This window comes from Leuresthes tenuis, unplaced genomic scaffold (genome assembly GCF_036924035.1).
Source record: "Leuresthes tenuis unplaced genomic scaffold, fLeuTen1.0.hap1 SCAF_8, whole genome shotgun sequence".
NCBI lineage: Eukaryota > Metazoa > Chordata > Actinopteri > Atheriniformes > Atherinopsidae > Leuresthes > Leuresthes tenuis.
In genome coordinates, this window is record NW_027325362.1 from 3,549,920 (window position 1) to 3,568,570 (window position 18,651).

At 41.2% G+C, this 18,651-nt stretch overlaps 1 protein-coding gene across 2 annotated transcripts in view; it reads right to left on the bottom strand.

Moving 5' to 3' along the window:
- The window catches only part of gfra1a (gdnf family receptor alpha 1a), a 116,134-nt gene that overhangs the window by 13,337 nt on the left and 84,146 nt on the right, over nucleotides 1–18,651 (bottom strand). For both annotated transcript variants that reach the window (XM_072390535.1, XM_072390534.1), the window contains one exon: nucleotides 4,857–5,038. In XM_072390535.1, coding sequence (XP_072246636.1) covers nucleotides 4,857–5,038 — 182 coding nt within the window. The remainder of the gene's footprint in view (nucleotides 1–4,856; nucleotides 5,039–18,651) is intronic.

Below are 18,651 nucleotides of genomic sequence, written 5' to 3' on the forward strand. Positions count from 1 at the left end.
GCTGCAGAACCAGCCCAGATCATCAGCCCTCCACCACCGTGCTTGACAGCTGGTATGAGGTGTTTGTGCTGATATGCTGTGTTTGGTTTCCTCCAAACGTGCTGCTGTGCATTAGGACCAAACATCTCCACTTTGCTCTGGTCTGTCCAAAGGACATTGTTCCAGAAGTCTTGAGCTTTGTTCAGATGCAGCTTTGCAAACCTAAGCTGTGCTGCCATGTTCTTTTTAGAGAGAAGAGGCTTTCTCCTGCAGCCCTTCCAAACAAGCCATCCTTGTTCAGTCTTTTTCTAACTGTGCTGTCATGACCTTTAACCTTTAACATGCTAACTGAGGCCTGTAGAGTCTGAGATGTAGCTCTGGGCTTTTCTTTCTTTAATGGAGGTGCTCACACTCACTGATGATGAATGAATCCGGAGTATTTGACCAGCAGCTATAAAAGCTGTAAGGATGGACTCACTTTCTGCATTTTGGCTTATTTTTGTTCAATGAATAATGTGTAAAATGTACAATTAAAGAAAGTGAACTTTGTGTTTGATACGTCTGCAGGTTTGTGGACCAGAACTGTTCTGAAACTGGACACAATCTGAACAGAACCTCTGTTATGCTGCTGTTACAATCTGACTTTTCCTCGGGGGATGAACTAAAGTCTCTGTCACACAAACTGAGTTCAAAGATTAAGAAAATTTCAATTAATCTGGAGTTAAACTGAGAGGAAAAACAGTTTTCAGCCAAAGAATCATGTATCTTCCATTTTTATTTACTGTCCACAGACATAAAACAGGTGGCAGACTCATTTCCTTTGATCAGCATCTAATATAATCTTATGTCTGTGTTTTTTTTCCCAGTAAAGCTCATTTCTCAGATTACAGCATGTGAAGGTAAATTACACGCTTTCTTCTCCACCCAGAAGCACCTCCGTGCTGCGTTTTCTCACCTCTGTTGTGCACTTATTTCGCTGCTGATTGCAGCACATTGTTTTACGCTCTGATGATCTCTTTGTCCCCCGCTGACTGACAGCGATGACCACCGCCTGCAACAGCAAACCAGCGGCTAACGCGCTATTTATGGAAAAAACAAGACAAAGGAAGTCATTTCTAAGTGTTTTACGGTGGATTCTCTGTCTGGGATTGGTCAGTCGTGGGAAGGTGGGAAACAAAGACTAAATGAAACAAACTGGACACGAAACAGAGACAAAACTAAGAATATAAAACAAAAGCAAGAACAACAGCGAAGGCAAACCGTGACAAAGAGACCAGAAAGAACACAAAGAAGGAAATCTGTATCAGAGTGAACAGATTTCTTCTTTCAGCTAAACAAATCTCCTTGTTTTTAAACTGCGAAGCTTTAAAGAACTTTAAAAGAAACCTGGTTAAAGGTTGTTTTTTCAGCTAAAAGCCTGAAGCTAACCAAACAGCAAATGAAAAGGAGGAAAAATGGTAAAAATATCTAAATCTTTCACGTACATTAATAGAAGTTTTGTAGATATTTAACTTTTTATTTTCCTGTGATTCCACCTTTAAAGCTGCACTGACTCATGTGTTTATTGAGCTTTAAAGAGTTAGTTTTCCAAACCTTTTAACTCTTTCTTTAAAAAGCAGCGGCGCTAAAGCTGGCACAAAACTGCAGAAAGTCCTTCTTACAAAGTGACAAATGAACATTTTGTTACTTTTACCAGCAAAAGAGACGGATAATTCCTCCCAAAAGAGACAAAAAGCTCCAATAGAGACGGATTATTGGAGTCAGCTGCTCTGTTTCTGCTGGATGAGGAAATTAATTCCAACATAATGAAGTTAAAGGTGAAAAAGTAGATGATATTACACAGAAAAACGTTGAATTTGTGGAACGGAGCATGTTAAAAACTCCCCATCAGAGTGTGTGATGACAGCAGAAGCAACATGATCAAAAAGCATAAAAATGAAACGATTAAAGTGGATTTCTGCTTTAAAATACTGAAAAGAGCCTCTGTAAACAATCACTCCGGTGATGTGATGCTGCTGCATCATGGTTACAGTGTCATTACATTACAGTATCAGCATCACTTCCCTCCCAGGAGGAGCCCATCACCGCTGTGCAGGATTACTATGAGCCGTCCCTCTGTTTCATCAGCCTGATATCTTTTGTTCCTGCAGAGCAGGAGTAGCTGCTCCAACTGACAAATACAGTCTCCGCCTTATCAAACACGCCGTGGCCTCACAGGTGAATGAAACGAGGAAACACTTGGTTCTCCAGGCTTCTTGGAGGACATCCCAAAGCTCTTCTTTGGATGTGGGCTGCCTTTTGTTCCGTTCTCTGTCAGATGATCCCACACTGCTTCAATAATGTTGAGGTCCGGGCTCTGGGGAGGATTCATCCCTCCATAAGACCTGTTGCCACTGATTTTCAGTCCACTTCTTGTGTCATTTGGCACAGCTCAGCCTTTTCTCCCTGTTTCCCTTCCTTAAGAACGGCTTCTTGACAGCCACCCTTCCATGGAGACCATTTCTGATGAGGCTTGGGCCAACAGTAGATGGATCAGCTGAAGGTCCAGATGCATCTCTCAGGTCCTGTCAGGTCACAGCTGGATTTTTTCCTCTTTCTTAAGGACATCACTTTCAGATCCTGTTCATCTGCTGTAGATAGTTTTTTAGGCCTGACACTTCTTCTTTTGTCCTCCACTTGTCCAGTTTCCTCAAATGTTTTAAGGACACACTGCACACCATGCTGAGATATGCCAAGTTTTCAGCTAATAGCTCTTTGGGAATCACCTTGTTGCTGCAGAAATCCTATTTTCTGTCTGTCAAACTGTGTTTTCTTTGCTGTTTTTCATAGATGCAGCTAAAGAAATGGGAAAAATGATGTGTCTTTGTGACAAAGTGCCTAAAGATCCAGTTTAAAATGGCTTCTTTGCTAAGTTGTCTGTTCTGTGTCGACACAACACTGGTTCATCCCTTGAGTTAGGAGCCTTTTTTCTGCCTGAATGGTTCAAAGGTCAGAGTTAAGTGGCTTAACAGAGAAAAAACATTCCTGGACTGGAGTGAAAAAGTAGAAAATGTCCGAAGAAAGACTTTGAAAGACCTTCAGAAACCTGGAGAACTCAGGACCACTATCAAAGATTACAGAGAGTCTGGCTGCTTGGAAGACAAATTGGAAGAAATCAGGACTCTTGTACAGTACTGTACATAAATAATGTGCTTCCAAAACAAAATGGCGTTGTTTTTACTCATGACAAAGACAGATGACTGGTCCTTCGTCTGATTCCGGCTCAGAAAAAGAACTCGAACCCTCAGGTTTGATTTAGGTCACAAAGATCTTTTGGTTTGAAGTAGAAAGAATAACACAGAAAGAGACGACTCAAATCATTTCAAGCCTGAATTAGAATTAGAGAACAGCTGAATTATGGCACAACATCAGCCTGATTCGTCAGATGTTGTATTCTGAAGGTACAGGAGATAAAAAAGTGATGAAAAGGCGGTGCAGCGAACCACAGAAACAGATAAACAGATCTTTAAAGTATCTTTAAATACTTCAAAGATTTCTTTTCGTGGCAGGAGCAAGGCAGGAGGGCAGCATTAGGGCAGCATTAGGGCAGCAGGAGGGCAGGAGCAGGGCAGGAGCAGGGCAGGAGGGCAGCATTAGGGCAGGAGCAAGGCAGGAGGGCAGCATTAGGGCAGCAGGAGGGCAGCATTAGGGCAGCAGGAGGGCAGCATTAGGGCAGCAGGAGGGCAGCATTAGGGCAGGAGGGCAGCATTAGGGCAGCAGGAGGGCAGCATTAGGGCAGCATTAGGGCAGCAGGAGGGCAGCATTAGGGCAGGAGCAAGGCAGCATTAGGGCAGCAGGAGGGCAGCATTAGGGCAGCATTAGGGCAGCAGGAGGGCAGCATTAGGGCAGGAGCAAGGCAGGAGGGCAGCATTAGGGCAGCATTAGGGCAGCAGGAGGGCAGCATTAGGGCAGGAGCAGGGCAGCATTAGGGCAGCATTAGGGCAGGAGCAAGGCAGGAGGGCAGCATTAGGGCAGCATTAGGGCAGCAGGAGGGCAGCATTAGGGCAGCAGGAGGGCAGGAGGAGGGCAGCAGGAGCAGGGCAGCAGGAGGGCAGCATTAGGGCAGGAGGGCAGCAGGAGGGCAGCATTAGGGCAGGAGGGCAGCATTAGGGCAGGAGCAAGGCAGGAGGGCAGCATTAGGGCAGCATTAGGGCAGCAGGAGGGCAGCATTAGGGCAGGAGGGCAGCATTAGGGCAGGAGCAGGGCAGCATTAGGGCAGCAGGAGGGCAGCATTAGGGCAGCATTAGGGCAGCAGGAGGGCAGCATTAGGGCAGGAGCAAGGCAGGAGGGCAGCATTAGGGCAGCATTAGGGCAGGAGCAAGGCAGGAGGGCAGCATTAGGGCAGCATTAGGGCAGCAGGAGGGCAGCATTAGGGCAGGAGCAGGGCAGCATTAGGGCAGCATTAGGGCAGGAGCAAGGCAGGAGGGCAGCATTAGGGCAGCATTAGGGCAGCAGGAGGGCAGCATTAGGGCAGCAGGAGGGCAGGAGGAGGGCAGCAGGAGCAGGGCAGCAGGAGGGCAGCATTAGGGCAGGAGGGCAGCATTAGGGCAGGAGGGCAGCAGGAGCAAGGCAGGAGCAGGGCAGCATTAGGGCAGCAGGAGGGCAGGAGGAGGTCAGCAGGAGCAGGGCAGGAGGGCAGCATTAGGGCAGCAGCAGGAGGGCAGCAGCAGGGCAGCCAACATGGTTAAACAGCTTCATGCCAGCTGCTGACGAGACAAATGCGCGCGATAGCCTGCACTAACTCATAAATTTCCATTAATCTGAACAGATTAACAGGTTCATGGCAGCTTTTCGTGTGCACAGATCAGTTGTGACCCCACTTATCTCGCTGATCTCACCTGTACGTTGCCACAGAAGGGGTACATGCCAGGGTCGATGTTCATGTGGCCGTCCACAGTGTTGGAGCTGCGGTCGCGGTTTCTTTGGTGGGGGGTGGTGGTGGTGGTGGTGGTCTGGACAGGCGACATCGGCTGCCACACCCCGACATCTGTCCCATTCCCAAAGGCTTGGATGGCGTTCCCTGTGAAGGGAAGGTGAGAAAGAAAAGTGACTCGTCAGCATCTGACCAACTGTTTCTGCCTCCTGGTGAGTCTGCTTCAGATAAGCTGAGCTGGTAAAGTATAAGTCTGTCACAGCAGAATTTCAAGCCGGTCAGTTTAGCACCCACCCGAGTCTTATCATGAATCGCAAGCTTGTTAGTCCCCATGTTAAAATAAAACTTTATATTGCACCAATATAAACCACAATTAAAGGAGAGTTAGAGGGTACTTAGGCTTTGTTATCACTTCCCCGCATTATAAATTCACCTCACCGTCAAAAAGCTGAGTGCTGATGTGGCTATTTACCATTAGAGTCCATTAGCAGCCCTATTAATAGCCTTCTATGGCTTTGATGTAAAGCATACACACACAGGTACACACATCAGAGGAAAGCTGAGCTTTACAGAGCTGCTTTTTCAGCGTAATGATATTCTTCCCTCCAACTGTGAATGGTGACCCTGATACTGTGGTAAAGGAAGGCAGAGCTAATCTGCATAACAGGCCTTTAACCCCACTGAAATATGCATGCATACATGTGTGAAGACTCCTGGTTATGTCTTCATGAGGATCAGCGTTAGGTCGCTGCTTCTCACTATTTGTTTTGCTAAATGTTTGATGTCAAATGGAAAACCGTCTGTGAGCCAGATCCTGCAAAAACCTCTGTATTTTTGGTCATTTTTCCTTAAAAAACAGCAAAACAACAATGTTTACTCATCAGAAATGACTTCTATGAGTTATAAAGTGGTTCTGTGTTTCATTATAAGAGTTGTTGTGTGTATATAAAGCATGAAATATGAATTGTAGCTTACAGAACTGCATATAAAGAGTCTTTTTGGCTTCTTCTTCCACGTAAGACCTTTCCAGGAAGGAGGGGAATTGTCTGTGAGCCAGATCCAAATAAATCAGACTGCAAAAAACTCTACATTTTTGGTAACTTTCCCTTTAAAAAACAGCAAAACAACAATGTTTACTCATCAGAAATGACTTCTATGAGTTATAAAGTGGTTCTGTGTTTGATTATAAGAGTTTTTGTGTGTATATAAAGCATGAAATGTGAATTGTAGCTTACAGAACTGCATATAAAGAGTCTTTTTGGCTTCTTTTTTCACGTAAGACCTTTCCAGGAAGGGGGGGAATTGTCTGTGAGCCAGATCCAAATAAATCAGACTGCAAAAAACTCTAAATTTTTGGTAACTTTTCCTTTAAAAAACAGCAAAACAACAATGTTTACTCATCAGATATGACTTCTATGAGTTATAAAGTGGTTCTGTGTTTGATTATAAGAGTTTTTATGTGTATATAAAGCATGAAATATGAATTGTAGCTTACAGAACTGCATATAAAGAGTCTTTTTGGCTTCTTCTTCCACGTAAGACCTTTCAAGGAAGGAGGGGAATCGTCTATGAGCCAGATCCAAATAAATCAGACTGCAAAAAACTCTGTATTTTTGGTCATTTTTCCTTAAAAAACAGCAAAACAACAATGTTTACTCATCAGAAATGACTTCTATGAGTTATAAAGTGGTTCTGTGTTTGATTATAAGAGTTGTTGTGTGTATATAAAGCATGAAATATGAATTGTAGCTTACAGAACTGCATATAAAGAGTCTTTTTGGCTTCTTTTTTCACGTAAGACCTTTCCAGGAAGGGGGGGAATTGTCTGTGAGTCAGATCCAAATAAATCAGACTGCAAAAAACTCTACATTTTTGGTAACTTTTCCTTTAAAAAACAGCAAAACAACAAAGTTTACTCATCAGATATGACATCTATGAGTTATAAAGTGGTTCTGTGTTTGATTATAAGAGTTGTGGTGTGTATATAAAGCATGAAATATGAATTGTAGCTTACAGAACTGCATATAAAGAGTCTTTTTGGCTTCTTTTTTCACGTAAGACCTTTCCAGGAAGGAGGGGAATCGTCTGTGATGCAGCTGTACATTACGTACATTAAGGTGAATGTATGGGTACGACACTGGAACTGATCAATGCAGAAAACCCTCTGATCGTGTGGGAGATTGAGGCGAACCCTTTAAACCATCTGAATCTGATCATTTTTAAAAGTTTTAAATGATTTCAGTACCTGGTGCTCTGAGTTCAGGTTAAGCTTCGGATAAATGGGCGACGGCTGCAGCTGCAGGACGGGGAACACTCACCCTGACATGGACTCCGTCGAGCAGGTAAGTAAAACCCTTTTTGCACAGCAAAGTGCTTCACAATAAAACGATCACAGAGTTCCAGAGTCGGTGGGGGGGCACTGTTGCCATGGCTCTGCCTCCTTTAGTTCTCAGCCTTGTATGATGCACAGCCAGCAGGTCCTGATCACATGACCTCGGGGACCTGCCGGGCTGCCGGGATGGAAAAGTTCTCCGATGTGTCCATGCAGAGCTTTAAAAGTCCAAACCAGGATCTTAAAGTGGCCGAAGCAGCTGAATGAGCACTCGGAGGAGCCTTCGAAACGACCTGCAGGCGTTTCACAGACGGGATCAAACAAATGCACCAATAACTTCCAGCTCAGAGCGCGACACGATGGGACTTAACTTTGCAATATTTCCTCAGTGATAAAAACAAGAGTTTTGGCCCGAGAGTTTGGAATTTATGCAAATAAACTGGAAAATTTCAAAGTGGAATATATATATATTGGTATAAAAGATATTTCTTGATTTGATGCTAATGTAGTTATTCCTGAGACAGATGAGACTATTGCAGCTGCACATTTGAGCCAAAAGACATAAAATCAAGTAACTTTTGATTATATCATGAGGTGGATATATTTGATCTCTGGTGTTAAAGTCTAACTAGCAGCTTTTAAATCAAAATGTATTCATGCAGGAGCTAGCTAAAACCAGATATGCTAAATGTAAGCTAGCTCGCAGCATTTCATTGGCGCCGTTTCTTCTGCCTCCTTCCAGACGGTTTTCTGTAACCACATTAAATTTTACACAGCATCAGGTTTTCCATTTCTTCAGCTGATTCCCTAAATATCAGTGCATTAGTGGGGTTGTTTCACACGTTTTCTGTCATCTTATTCAGCAGAAATGCCATGTGTGGAGGCATTTCACGCCAGCTAATGTTGCTGGAGAGTCTTTGTTTCTGTGTAAGTGATCCAGAATATTTGGAATATTTCCATAATTCCAGAGCTGAAGTTCCCATGGAGCGTTTCTTTTTTTCCCCCTTGAAATTTAATGGGAATTTTCTGCCCCTTAGCAACCCTGGGCATGAGCATCCAACGTCTAAGCTGAGTCAAAGGCTGCCCCAAGGTTCCTGATAGAAGATTTATCAAAAGAAGCAAGGAGACCGAGAGTTTCCATTATCTTAGACACAAATCTGTTGGAGGGACTGTTTAGTCTAAGCACTTGTGCCAGACCGGTTGCTTGGAACCGCAACGTCTTGACGGGTAAATTGACCACTGGGAGCCTGTTTTCCGATGGCAACTGTTTCAGCCCGTCCAATTGCAAGCAAGAACCTGCTGTGGTAGATGGGGGAGATCATAAGGAGGCCGAGAACTGTCCACATCTCCTACGGTTGGTCTATCATCTGTGTTGTAAACCTGCAGTTATTGTGACTAATTTAGTAATCTTTGGTAAACATTAGCCTCCAACACAGCTGGAGTAACATGGCTGTCTGTGGTGCCAATGCAGGCAGAGAATAGTTTGTTAAAGTTGCCTTTTAGGGAGCTCCCCAGTCCTCACAACCCTCAGAGAGCCCTTACAGCTGTTTGATCCGACTGGCCTTGATGCTGCCACCAGTCAGACTCAATTTACTTTGAGCATCTGGAGATCTTTCTGACATATTAGATCAGAAAACACGCATTAAAGCCCAGTTTTAGAAGGTTTTTAGGCAGCCAGGTTTTTGTCTTTTAGGCGGATGAGGTCAGGCACACACAGTTGGATGTTGTTGGCATGTAGCTACGTATTAAAGGGAGTATGTGCAGCTTGGAGACGAGAGGACCGAGCCTCTGGAGGTAATGTGATAATCTTTTGTTGGTGACTGATATGACCTATATGCCAGCCTTTAGTAGTCTTAATTTTGCCCTATTTAAAGCACCAATCCACAGAGGACACCGTGACATTTGGAGCATATTTGAGGACTTTTTCCAACTAGTCTCTTTCATGCACCTGGACTTTTACAGCCTGAAAAATCAAACCTCTGCAAATATGGTCAAACGAGCATCGACAGACCAGCTGGCGAAATTCAACCTCCAGATGCTGAAAGCTACGAGGATTAATTGAAACCAGTCCAGTGCTGGAAAGTGAGCCATCCTTCTCTGGTCTTTTCTGAAAGCAGCATGGCACAGGTCCATCACTCCTGCTGTGGTTTTACATATTTCTTTAGGCAAGAGAAAGCAGGGCATCCTCACAGGGTGGTTGGGAGGTCCTGAACAGCCTCTGATAACAGCTTCGACAGGCAGCCATTAGAATTAGATGAAGAAGTCGGTTAATGCCACATGACCCTGGATTTTACACAACTGCATATTTTGGCAGCAGATCAGCAGCCTGTTGAGAACGAGGCGTCTGAATATCATTGCCTGGTGCTCTCCTGTCTGTCTTTTCCTGCCTTGTGTGGACTTCTGATTAGACTCCTCCTGACCTACAAAGATCCTTTTACGTTAGTTCCACTTTACATTTCATAAACACGGCTATCAGTCGAGCTGGAGCTCCGTGAGGAGGACAAATGAGGCTGAAATGCTGCCACTCACACAGACAGACAGACGGACAGACGTTTTAGATTTGCTTTCATTCATTTTGAATCGATGGAGGACAATGACTTTCCTTTTTAAACTCAGAACATGTTTTTAACACTTTGGTGCTAAGATGAAAGTATGAAGAGCTGTAAAAATGAGCTGCCATTCATTTCTGAGATTCAATATTCAGCAGCAAATATGTCCTTTCTGTCAATATCCTGCAGCCTTGATTGTGTGCGACTTTGCTCGAGCGAGCTTGTGCATATGTAATTTTTGCTTACGTGAATGTGTAGCTGGAAGCTTTGTGTTGAGACAGCAGAGGGTTGATGAGCATATTGTAAGTGGCTTTGGGCTCTTTTCTGTCTCCTCACCTAAGTCCTAATTACAGTGGACAGTGTGGAGAGAAAAAGGACGTGTCTCCAGTAGATTTATATCATTTTTTTACTCTTTTCTTTGCATATTTAATGTCCTTGTCAAGATGACAGCGAAGGCTTACTCTGACTTTGAGTTTAAAGATGGAAATCAATCCTAAATTTCAAAGCAAATTGCAAACAAATCAATAAAACCTGTAAACCTGCAATAAGACACCGGGTTTTATTATCAGTTTGTGAATGGCAGCACTCTCAGTTTGATTATCAGCTGTGCAACGCAGCAGTTTAACGTCATTATGTGAGCGAAAATGTCCTGAACACACCAGCTAATACTGACCAAGGTGACACCGGGGAGGTGCATCTTTACAGTTTTATTGGTTGAACCTCACTCCATACAGACCAAACTTTAAGTGAAAGTATTATTCTCAGAAGCAAAGATGCAGGCTTTGGCTGTCCTCTGCAGATTAAATGTTATCTCTGTTCATTCAGGATAAATAACCACTGTTGACTTAACAAACACTGTGATAGGCAAGATATAATCAGTGTATGTCAGTTTATGCACATTTCTACTAATTTACATGTGAATTTGACCACTGAAACTAACTTTAACCCCAAACTTTACCCTCCAAACATGTCATTTCAGCCTTTTCCTTTTGAAAATGACTGCATATTCATGTAGTTTAGCTTCAGCCTATGTGTTGTTCTGCTATAACTTATTACAACCACTGGAAAACATCAGCAGCTGAGACGGATCACTGGGTTCAGCCTGAGCAGGAGTTCCCAGGGATGAGGAGGGAAAATGCCCAAATAATCTGTGATATCTGCAGGAAAACTAACGCTAGCAATGGATGACTGCAAAAATGGACAAATCCATATCGAAGGTTTGACGGTAGTCATCCAGAGAAATAAAGAAAAAAGAGATTACACGGACATTTGATTGGATAACTGCAGATAATGACAGAATTTCAACGTTCTTGTACGTCATTTTGACAGGAAAACTAAGAAAAACTGATTGTTTTTGTCATGTAAATTCCTTTTAATGCAAGAGAATCAATGAAAGATGCATAATGAAACATAGCTGAATCATTTTGGAGTAATAACAATAACAATAGTAACATTTTCAAAACTTTTTTAGGCAGTTAAACCATTTCCAACTCAATGACTTTTCAGCGCTTACATGGCCAAACCAGACAAAGAAGAAATTAATCAGCTATCTATAAGCCAGCTGCAGTCAACAGGCTGAATATCAGCAGATAATTAAGTATGAATGATGTAGCTGTGCATCCCGACTTAGAATTTATTCAAAATAAAGGACCACCTGAGGTTAAAACTGAAGTCAGAAAGGACTGAGCTGCAAAAAACGTCTTCACACAGTGTTTAGGTTGTTCATTGGTGGCTGCTAATGATACAGTCTGCAGGTTACTCGAGCTACATCTTCTGTTTGGATAAAAAGGATGACATCAGCACACTTGTGAGATGTGCAACTCGTAAGTCACTTAAAAGATTAAAGATCCACTGGCTGATACAGAATAGAAAATAAGAGTGAGGCTTAATCAAAAGGGGGAAAAAACTGTGGAAAAACCAGCTGAGACAGATTTGACCTCAGCATTTCAGAGAGTCTTCCTCTGAGCCTCTGCCTGATATGTTCTTTTCATTGTTTCTGTATCATGAATAAATCACAGCGCGATAACTAATCCATGAAGTAATAAACCCGGTAAAAAGATACATTTCACAGAAGCTGCTGCAGATTAAACATTAACCCACACGTGGAAAAACAAGGAGCGCTAACGAGCGCTAACGAGCGCTAACAGAAACTGGAAGATCTCGGATCGTTTGAAGCTCAGGCATGGGCTGGACTTTTTGGTTCAGGGTCAAACCGCAACATAAACCGACTAATAAAAACTATTTTTCCAAATTCCCCTGCAACAAGAGAGACTGTGATGTAACCTCCACCAGCCTAAACAGCATGGTGCACTCCAACAAACAAGATATCATCTTCCCACTGCAGCAGATCCCGGTGTTCGCAGTATGACTTTGACTCGCCTGCATCGCCACTTTATATCTCACTTTACATGCACAGGGTTTGTTGTAAGACTAGAATTATTTGGGGAGGTGTGACCTTTGCATATTCAGGGAATGGGCACTGGAAAAGCTTTGAATACATTAAGGCTCCGGTGTCGCTTCGGAATATTAAAGCAGAGGATATAAATCTCAGCCGGGGAGTCACATTATGACTCTGATAAGCTGTAAGACAAATTAAAGGATAGGAATGTACATGCTATCTCTGCACTAGGTATTCTTAGAGCTTCCACCAAATAAAAAGATAAATCACATGACATGTGGGACAATATAACCAAAGATTATGGGCTTCTTCTTAATGAGGTCAAAAGCTAAATAGGTTGCAAAAGCTGATGAATTCTGATACGTCTCAATTGAGAAATCTCTCTACAGCACAAGAGCAAAAAGCCATGTTTCTGTCCATGATCCGGCTTCCTTTCTGTCTTTTTAGTCATGACTCTGTAGCTGGTGTGTGTGTGTTGGGAATCTTCCGAGTTGTCAGTTCCAGTTACTGCTGAGCAAGCTTAATGAGAGCAGAAAGAGGCTGGGCATGAAAGGAGGGAGATTGAGACCAGACAAGGAAGCCCGAGGAGGATGAGAAGAAGCAAAAGGAAGGGGTTGCAATGGGAAAAATATGCGAGCAGAAGTGAGAGGAGGCGTATCCCCTCCAAATTGATCATCAAACAACTACCTACAGTGAATAAGAGCAAACAGATATATAGAGCTCGCATTAACCCACATTAACCCTCTTTGATCTCACAAATCTCTAACTGACACTTGAAGCCAGCATTTATCAATACATGTGAGAAACACACTGACTGCAGAGGCCTCTTTTATCCACCTTGTTAACCCTGAACAGCAAAAAGACAACAGAGCAGAGAAACCAAGAAGAAGGAGGGGGAAAGATGTCGAATGATGGTGAAAATGAGGCTGCATCTTGTTGGTGTTTTCTCATCTGTTAGCCGTCATTCTGACAGAGGAGAATCAAGCCGCCCACCCAAGCTGCCGCTCATTTCACCTGTTGTGACTGTAGCTCATTATTCGCATTTTCTGGAGCACACAGTGGCTTAAGGACGACGTGACCCACTGACTGTCTGACACAGTTGTCTTGTGGCTGATTGCTTCTTTACCTGATTACATAAAAAAAAGCAACTGCATACTTAGACAGCTGAAAATATTGCCAATTTTCTCCTTAACAAAGCTTAACGAGGCAATAAACAGTATTATGATTTTATTGAATATCTGGACAACGAGCTTTAATGTCCATCCTTTTATTGGCCTACATAAAACATCTGTGGATTGTGTCTTACTGAAGTAAAAACTTCTCAGTGTGGGACTCTTATACAGTCCGCTGGTTTGAAAACTACTTATCAGGCTACGTGGGGTGACCCAGGGTGTCCCACAGGGGTCTGCCCTAGGACCACTCCGATTCATTCTTTTCATCAAAACCTTTGATATAAATGTTTTTCATGCTAATTTTCAGCATGTGTAATATGTGGGTTGATCAAGCTCTTAGTCTGCTAGCACTTGCATTTAACAGATTCAACACAATTTGTCTGATTTAAAACTTATTCTGAAGACCAACAAAGCTATGTTGTGCTGTTTTATGGTCACATTGTTTACATACATGCATGTTTACATGCCTTAAATAAATTATATCAATCAATCAGCCATATATATATACATATATATATATATATATATATACACCTACACATAGGCACATTGAATGTCACCCTTGGTTCGCTGTTAAATGATCTAAACACGATTAATCGCGTGATTGTCCATAGCTAACGCTATGTAATCTAATCTAATCTAATCTAATCTACTCTAATCTAATCTAATATATTCTAAAGATTAATTGCATAATATTTGAACTTTTTCTACTCTTATCAGCATAGGATTGTCACTCTTGGTTCACTGTTAAAATATCTAATCACGATTAATCGCATGATTGTCCATAGTTAACTCTATGTAATCTAATCTAATCTAATCTAATCTACTCTAATCTAATCTAATCTAATATATTCTAAACATTAATTGCATAATATTTGAACTTTTTCTATTCTTATCAACATAGGATTGTCACTCTTGGTTCACTGTTAAAATATCTAATCACGATTAATCGCATGATTATCCATAGTTAACTCTATATAATCTAATCTAATCTAATCTAATCTAATCTAATCTAATCTAATCTACTCTAATCTAATCTAATATATTCTAAACATTAATTGCATAATATTTTAACTTTTTCTATTCTTATCAACATAGGATTGTCACTCTTGGTTCGCTGTTAAATGATCTAATCACTATTAATCGCATGATTATCCATAGTTAACTCTATGTAATCTAATCTACTCTAATCTAATCTAAAAGTTAATTGCATAATATTTTAACTTTTTCTATACGTACAAAATGCACCTTAATGGGCTATTTGTTGATACTCTTATCAACACAGGAGCAGACAAATACTTGCTTTATGCAAATATATAAGATGCTTATTTATGCAACAATCCAAAACAAAGCAAGCCACGTTTTAGCAGAAAAATATATTTAAGACTCAAAGTAACAACAACAGCAACGGCAGATAACTTTGGTCTTGTCGAGAGAACCATGTGACAGAGTTTTGAAGATTAACTTTCTTTATCTAGTTTATTTTTCCCTCTGAGACGAGGAATGATAGTTGGATGCTATTCACAACTTCCCCACTAGATGTCACTTAATCTACACACTGCTAAGTTTAATCAGTTCTAGTGTTATCCTCCTTTTAAATCCAATCAGCTTCCAACAAGTCTAAAATAATTAAAATTCTCCTTTCAGATGTATTATTCTGACACTAGAGATTTATTTCACCAATAAAGTCTTTGCACTTTTGATCAAGTTAATAATGGAATTAAAAGAATAAAAATTAGCTGATCGCAGCTGATTTTACTGCTGAGTCATTTTAACGAACCAAACTGCCAATTAAGCCTGGGCTCAAAGCAAAATGCCACACAGCAAGCAGAGGGTTGTGCTTGTGTTCAGCAGCTCTTAACTCATTCAGCTGTGACTGCATGTTAGGATTCATCCAATTTAGCCTGAGACATTAGACATTAGATGAGCTAATTCTTTGGAATTAACGCAGATTCTGAGAAATTGAGAGTTTCTTCATGAGGACTTTCAGCCACAATCCTTCAGCGAGATTTAAGAGTGGGTGATTACAAACATTCATCCACCTCAGGCGTCCTTGAACAACATTTTCTCTATCTGACCCTGTTTTCTGCCCTCCAAAGAAATCAATGAAGAGTCACATTACACTTAAACTCTGCGGTGGAGGAAGGCTGGAGCCGACAGGCAGTGTGATGTTAAAACATTCGGGGAGCAGAACCAGCTGTGTTTCTGAATCTGGGCCCAAAACATTTCAGGAGGGGTTCAAATCTGGGCTTTAACTGAGCATTTAATCTTTTTTTAAGTAATTCGGTGGATTTGCTTCAACTTTCAGATGGTGGGTATGACGCAGGAGTCCAAGTTAAATCAATCAATCAGCGAAACAACTCAAACCATAACACTTCCACTACCGTGCTTCACAGTTGAGGTTCTCTGCCAGTCGACGGATTCTTTAGTTATTCACCAGATTTGTTAATTTTCACTGCCAATTAACCTTTTATTGACAGAAATAGCACCTTAACCTTAGATTTTAGATGAAATCGATTGCACAAAACACCCTTCAATCCTGAGGATTTCCATAAAAAATATTCTGAAATAACAATAATTAAAGGTTATTGATGTATCTTAACAGCAACCTGTCATTGTGCTAAAAGAAGGAATCGAACACACCCAGAGAGAAGTGTTCTTTAACCAGGAGAACCGATCGGAAACACTTTCATATTTAGTCTATTTTGTCAAACGCTTCGCAGTTAATGATCGATTTATGGTCAACGGGAGAAGAAGATAGAAGCTTGCGTCAGGGTTCAAGTGCCCGTACAACATGAAAATCAGTTTATTTTCAATATCAAGTTAGTCTGTAATCGTGCTTTGGTTTTCTTGTTCTATTGATTGTCTTTGCTGCTTGTGTGACTTGATAAAAGCTTAAATGAAGCTGCCAATGAAATATAAAGTCTAGTTGGATGTGATTACACATAAAGTCAATGGAAAGATGAGAACGGATTCGATTAAACATCTTTTTACTTGAGTGAATTATTTGCCATCTTGACACATCAAAGCTGGTTTCTACTCACTAACACGTGACGAGTGAATTATGAATTATACGCTTGTATTAAGGTGTCTTCACAATGAAATTTTTCACTAAATTGATGATGAAGTGAATGAAACTAAACGCCGTTATCAGTGACGGCCATTAGCTCAAGTGTTTATATGGAAGAAGTCCCGTTAAAAGTATTTAACAAGACCAGACACTAAATGAGTCTGTTGGCTATCGAGGAGATTAGACAAAGGCTGAGCTGTTGTCCCTGTTCCTAACTGATGATGTCTGGACATGTGGATAAAATGACAAACAAACATGAACAAAGATCAGAACTTGGAATCATCATAGTTGTGGAAATTAATTCAGAAAAGGATCAAAGAAAAGAAAGAAATGTGTCCAAAATCCAATGTTCACAACGAGTTGTGGAATCCAAGAGGCCGCCATGCAGTGATGTCATCAGTTTCCCTTTTAATCTCTGACCATTTTTAAGCTGCAGCCTTTCGATATCAAGTGTTTAAAGGGTTAATTTATGAAAGAATAACAGTTATCGGATAAATAATGTTGGACAAACTTAATGTAGCTGCCTGTGGGATCCCGGAGAAAAGAGTAAGTGTGGAGAAAAGTGAGTTAAGCTGCATATTTACCACGAGGAAGCTTAGCATTAGCATTAGCATTAGCATTAGCATTAGCTGCCTTATTGGTGTATTTACAGCTCGGAGGACACATGCAACCACGTTAATGTGCAGATACATGACTGTTCTCTAGTTGCTATGTCTGCTTACTGAAGAATGCTTTTACTTTGTGATGAATTCAGCATAAATATGCAGCTTTACTGCCAAATAACATCCAGTGTAATCAGTTTATATATTACGGCGCTCTGCCCTCAGCGCTCTGCTCAGGAACCAAACGTTTACCGTATTTTTCGGGCTATAAAGCGCAATATCAATGATTGACTGCTAACGGGTCTATTTTCAAATATGAAAGAAAACAGCGGAAACAGACTGAGTATCAGAATAAATTTTTCTTTATTTATGCTGAGTATATTCAACTTAGAGGACCACCGGTAAGATTAATATCTTATTAAACTTGGTCCACCTAACGTATTTAACCTTTAAATTCTTAATTTATTCAGAAGAGGATGGAGTTACCCCAGTTAACCTGGCCCTGGAGTGTCATAGGTATCGTATTTTTCGGGCTACAAAGCGCACCGGATTATAAGGAGCGTTAAATGAAACAAAACTCTGATAAGTCAAAACTTTATTCAACTCACTTGTTGTACTGCATTGATGTCTCTGAACAGGAGCCAGTATAGAAAATGAATGAATGAATGCACACACCTTAATGTTGAAGCACAGATCGTATTACTCCACCAGGCTACGGTGGCCCGTAATGCTCAATCCATCGAGCAGTGCAGCTTTAGCTTACCAAGGCCGTGCTAAAACATTTTGACAGATTTCTGAGCGCCGTGTACCACATAAAATCAGTTCTAGGTCAGAAAGCTCAACCAGAATTAATTCATACATTAGGCGCACCGCATTTTAAGGCGCACTGTCGATTTTTGAGAAAATTAAAGGATTTTAAGTGCATATTATGGTGGAAAAGTACAGTATTCACATTTTACTACCCACCTGCTTCAAATACCTGAAATATTAGTTATCTCATGTGTGACTATAAGAGTATATAAGTTTATAAGCTGGAACTAATAAAATTAGTAGCCTTGCTACTCCAAAAACGCAGAATCGGCCAAATCTGGTTAAATCAACCAAATATTTTAGGTTTTGAGATTTATATTCTGGCCTAAAGGCATCTTAAAACAATATAATATCACAGGTTTAAGGCAACACATTTTGTTTGGTTTAAAAGATTCCTTCAGTTAAGGACTGAGATGCAACTTATGTTCATTGACAAAATGTGTTTCTGATTTAATGTTCTTATTATGGCATCCAAGGTTTTTTTCTCAACAAACCTCAAATATATGAATATTTGTTCCCGGGAGATGAATGGGATGAGATTTCTGGGGTATTAAGAGACTTCTTCTGCTTCAAATACGCAGTTCATGCTCCTCCTTACTTATTGAAGTGCTTTAAAGAATGGCACCAGATAAGAAAACAGTGAGGCCTGCTGTAGATCTCACCTGCGGTTCGGTAAATGTAGGGGTGTGCTTACTTATGGAAGAAATGTCACCTTTATTTACAGGCACAGTCTCAAATAGCATCTGTGGTTTGCTGTTAAAATATGCTGCATAAGTTTTCATGTGTTCTTATTTCTATTATAAGCGCATCTGGGAGAGGAAAAGTGT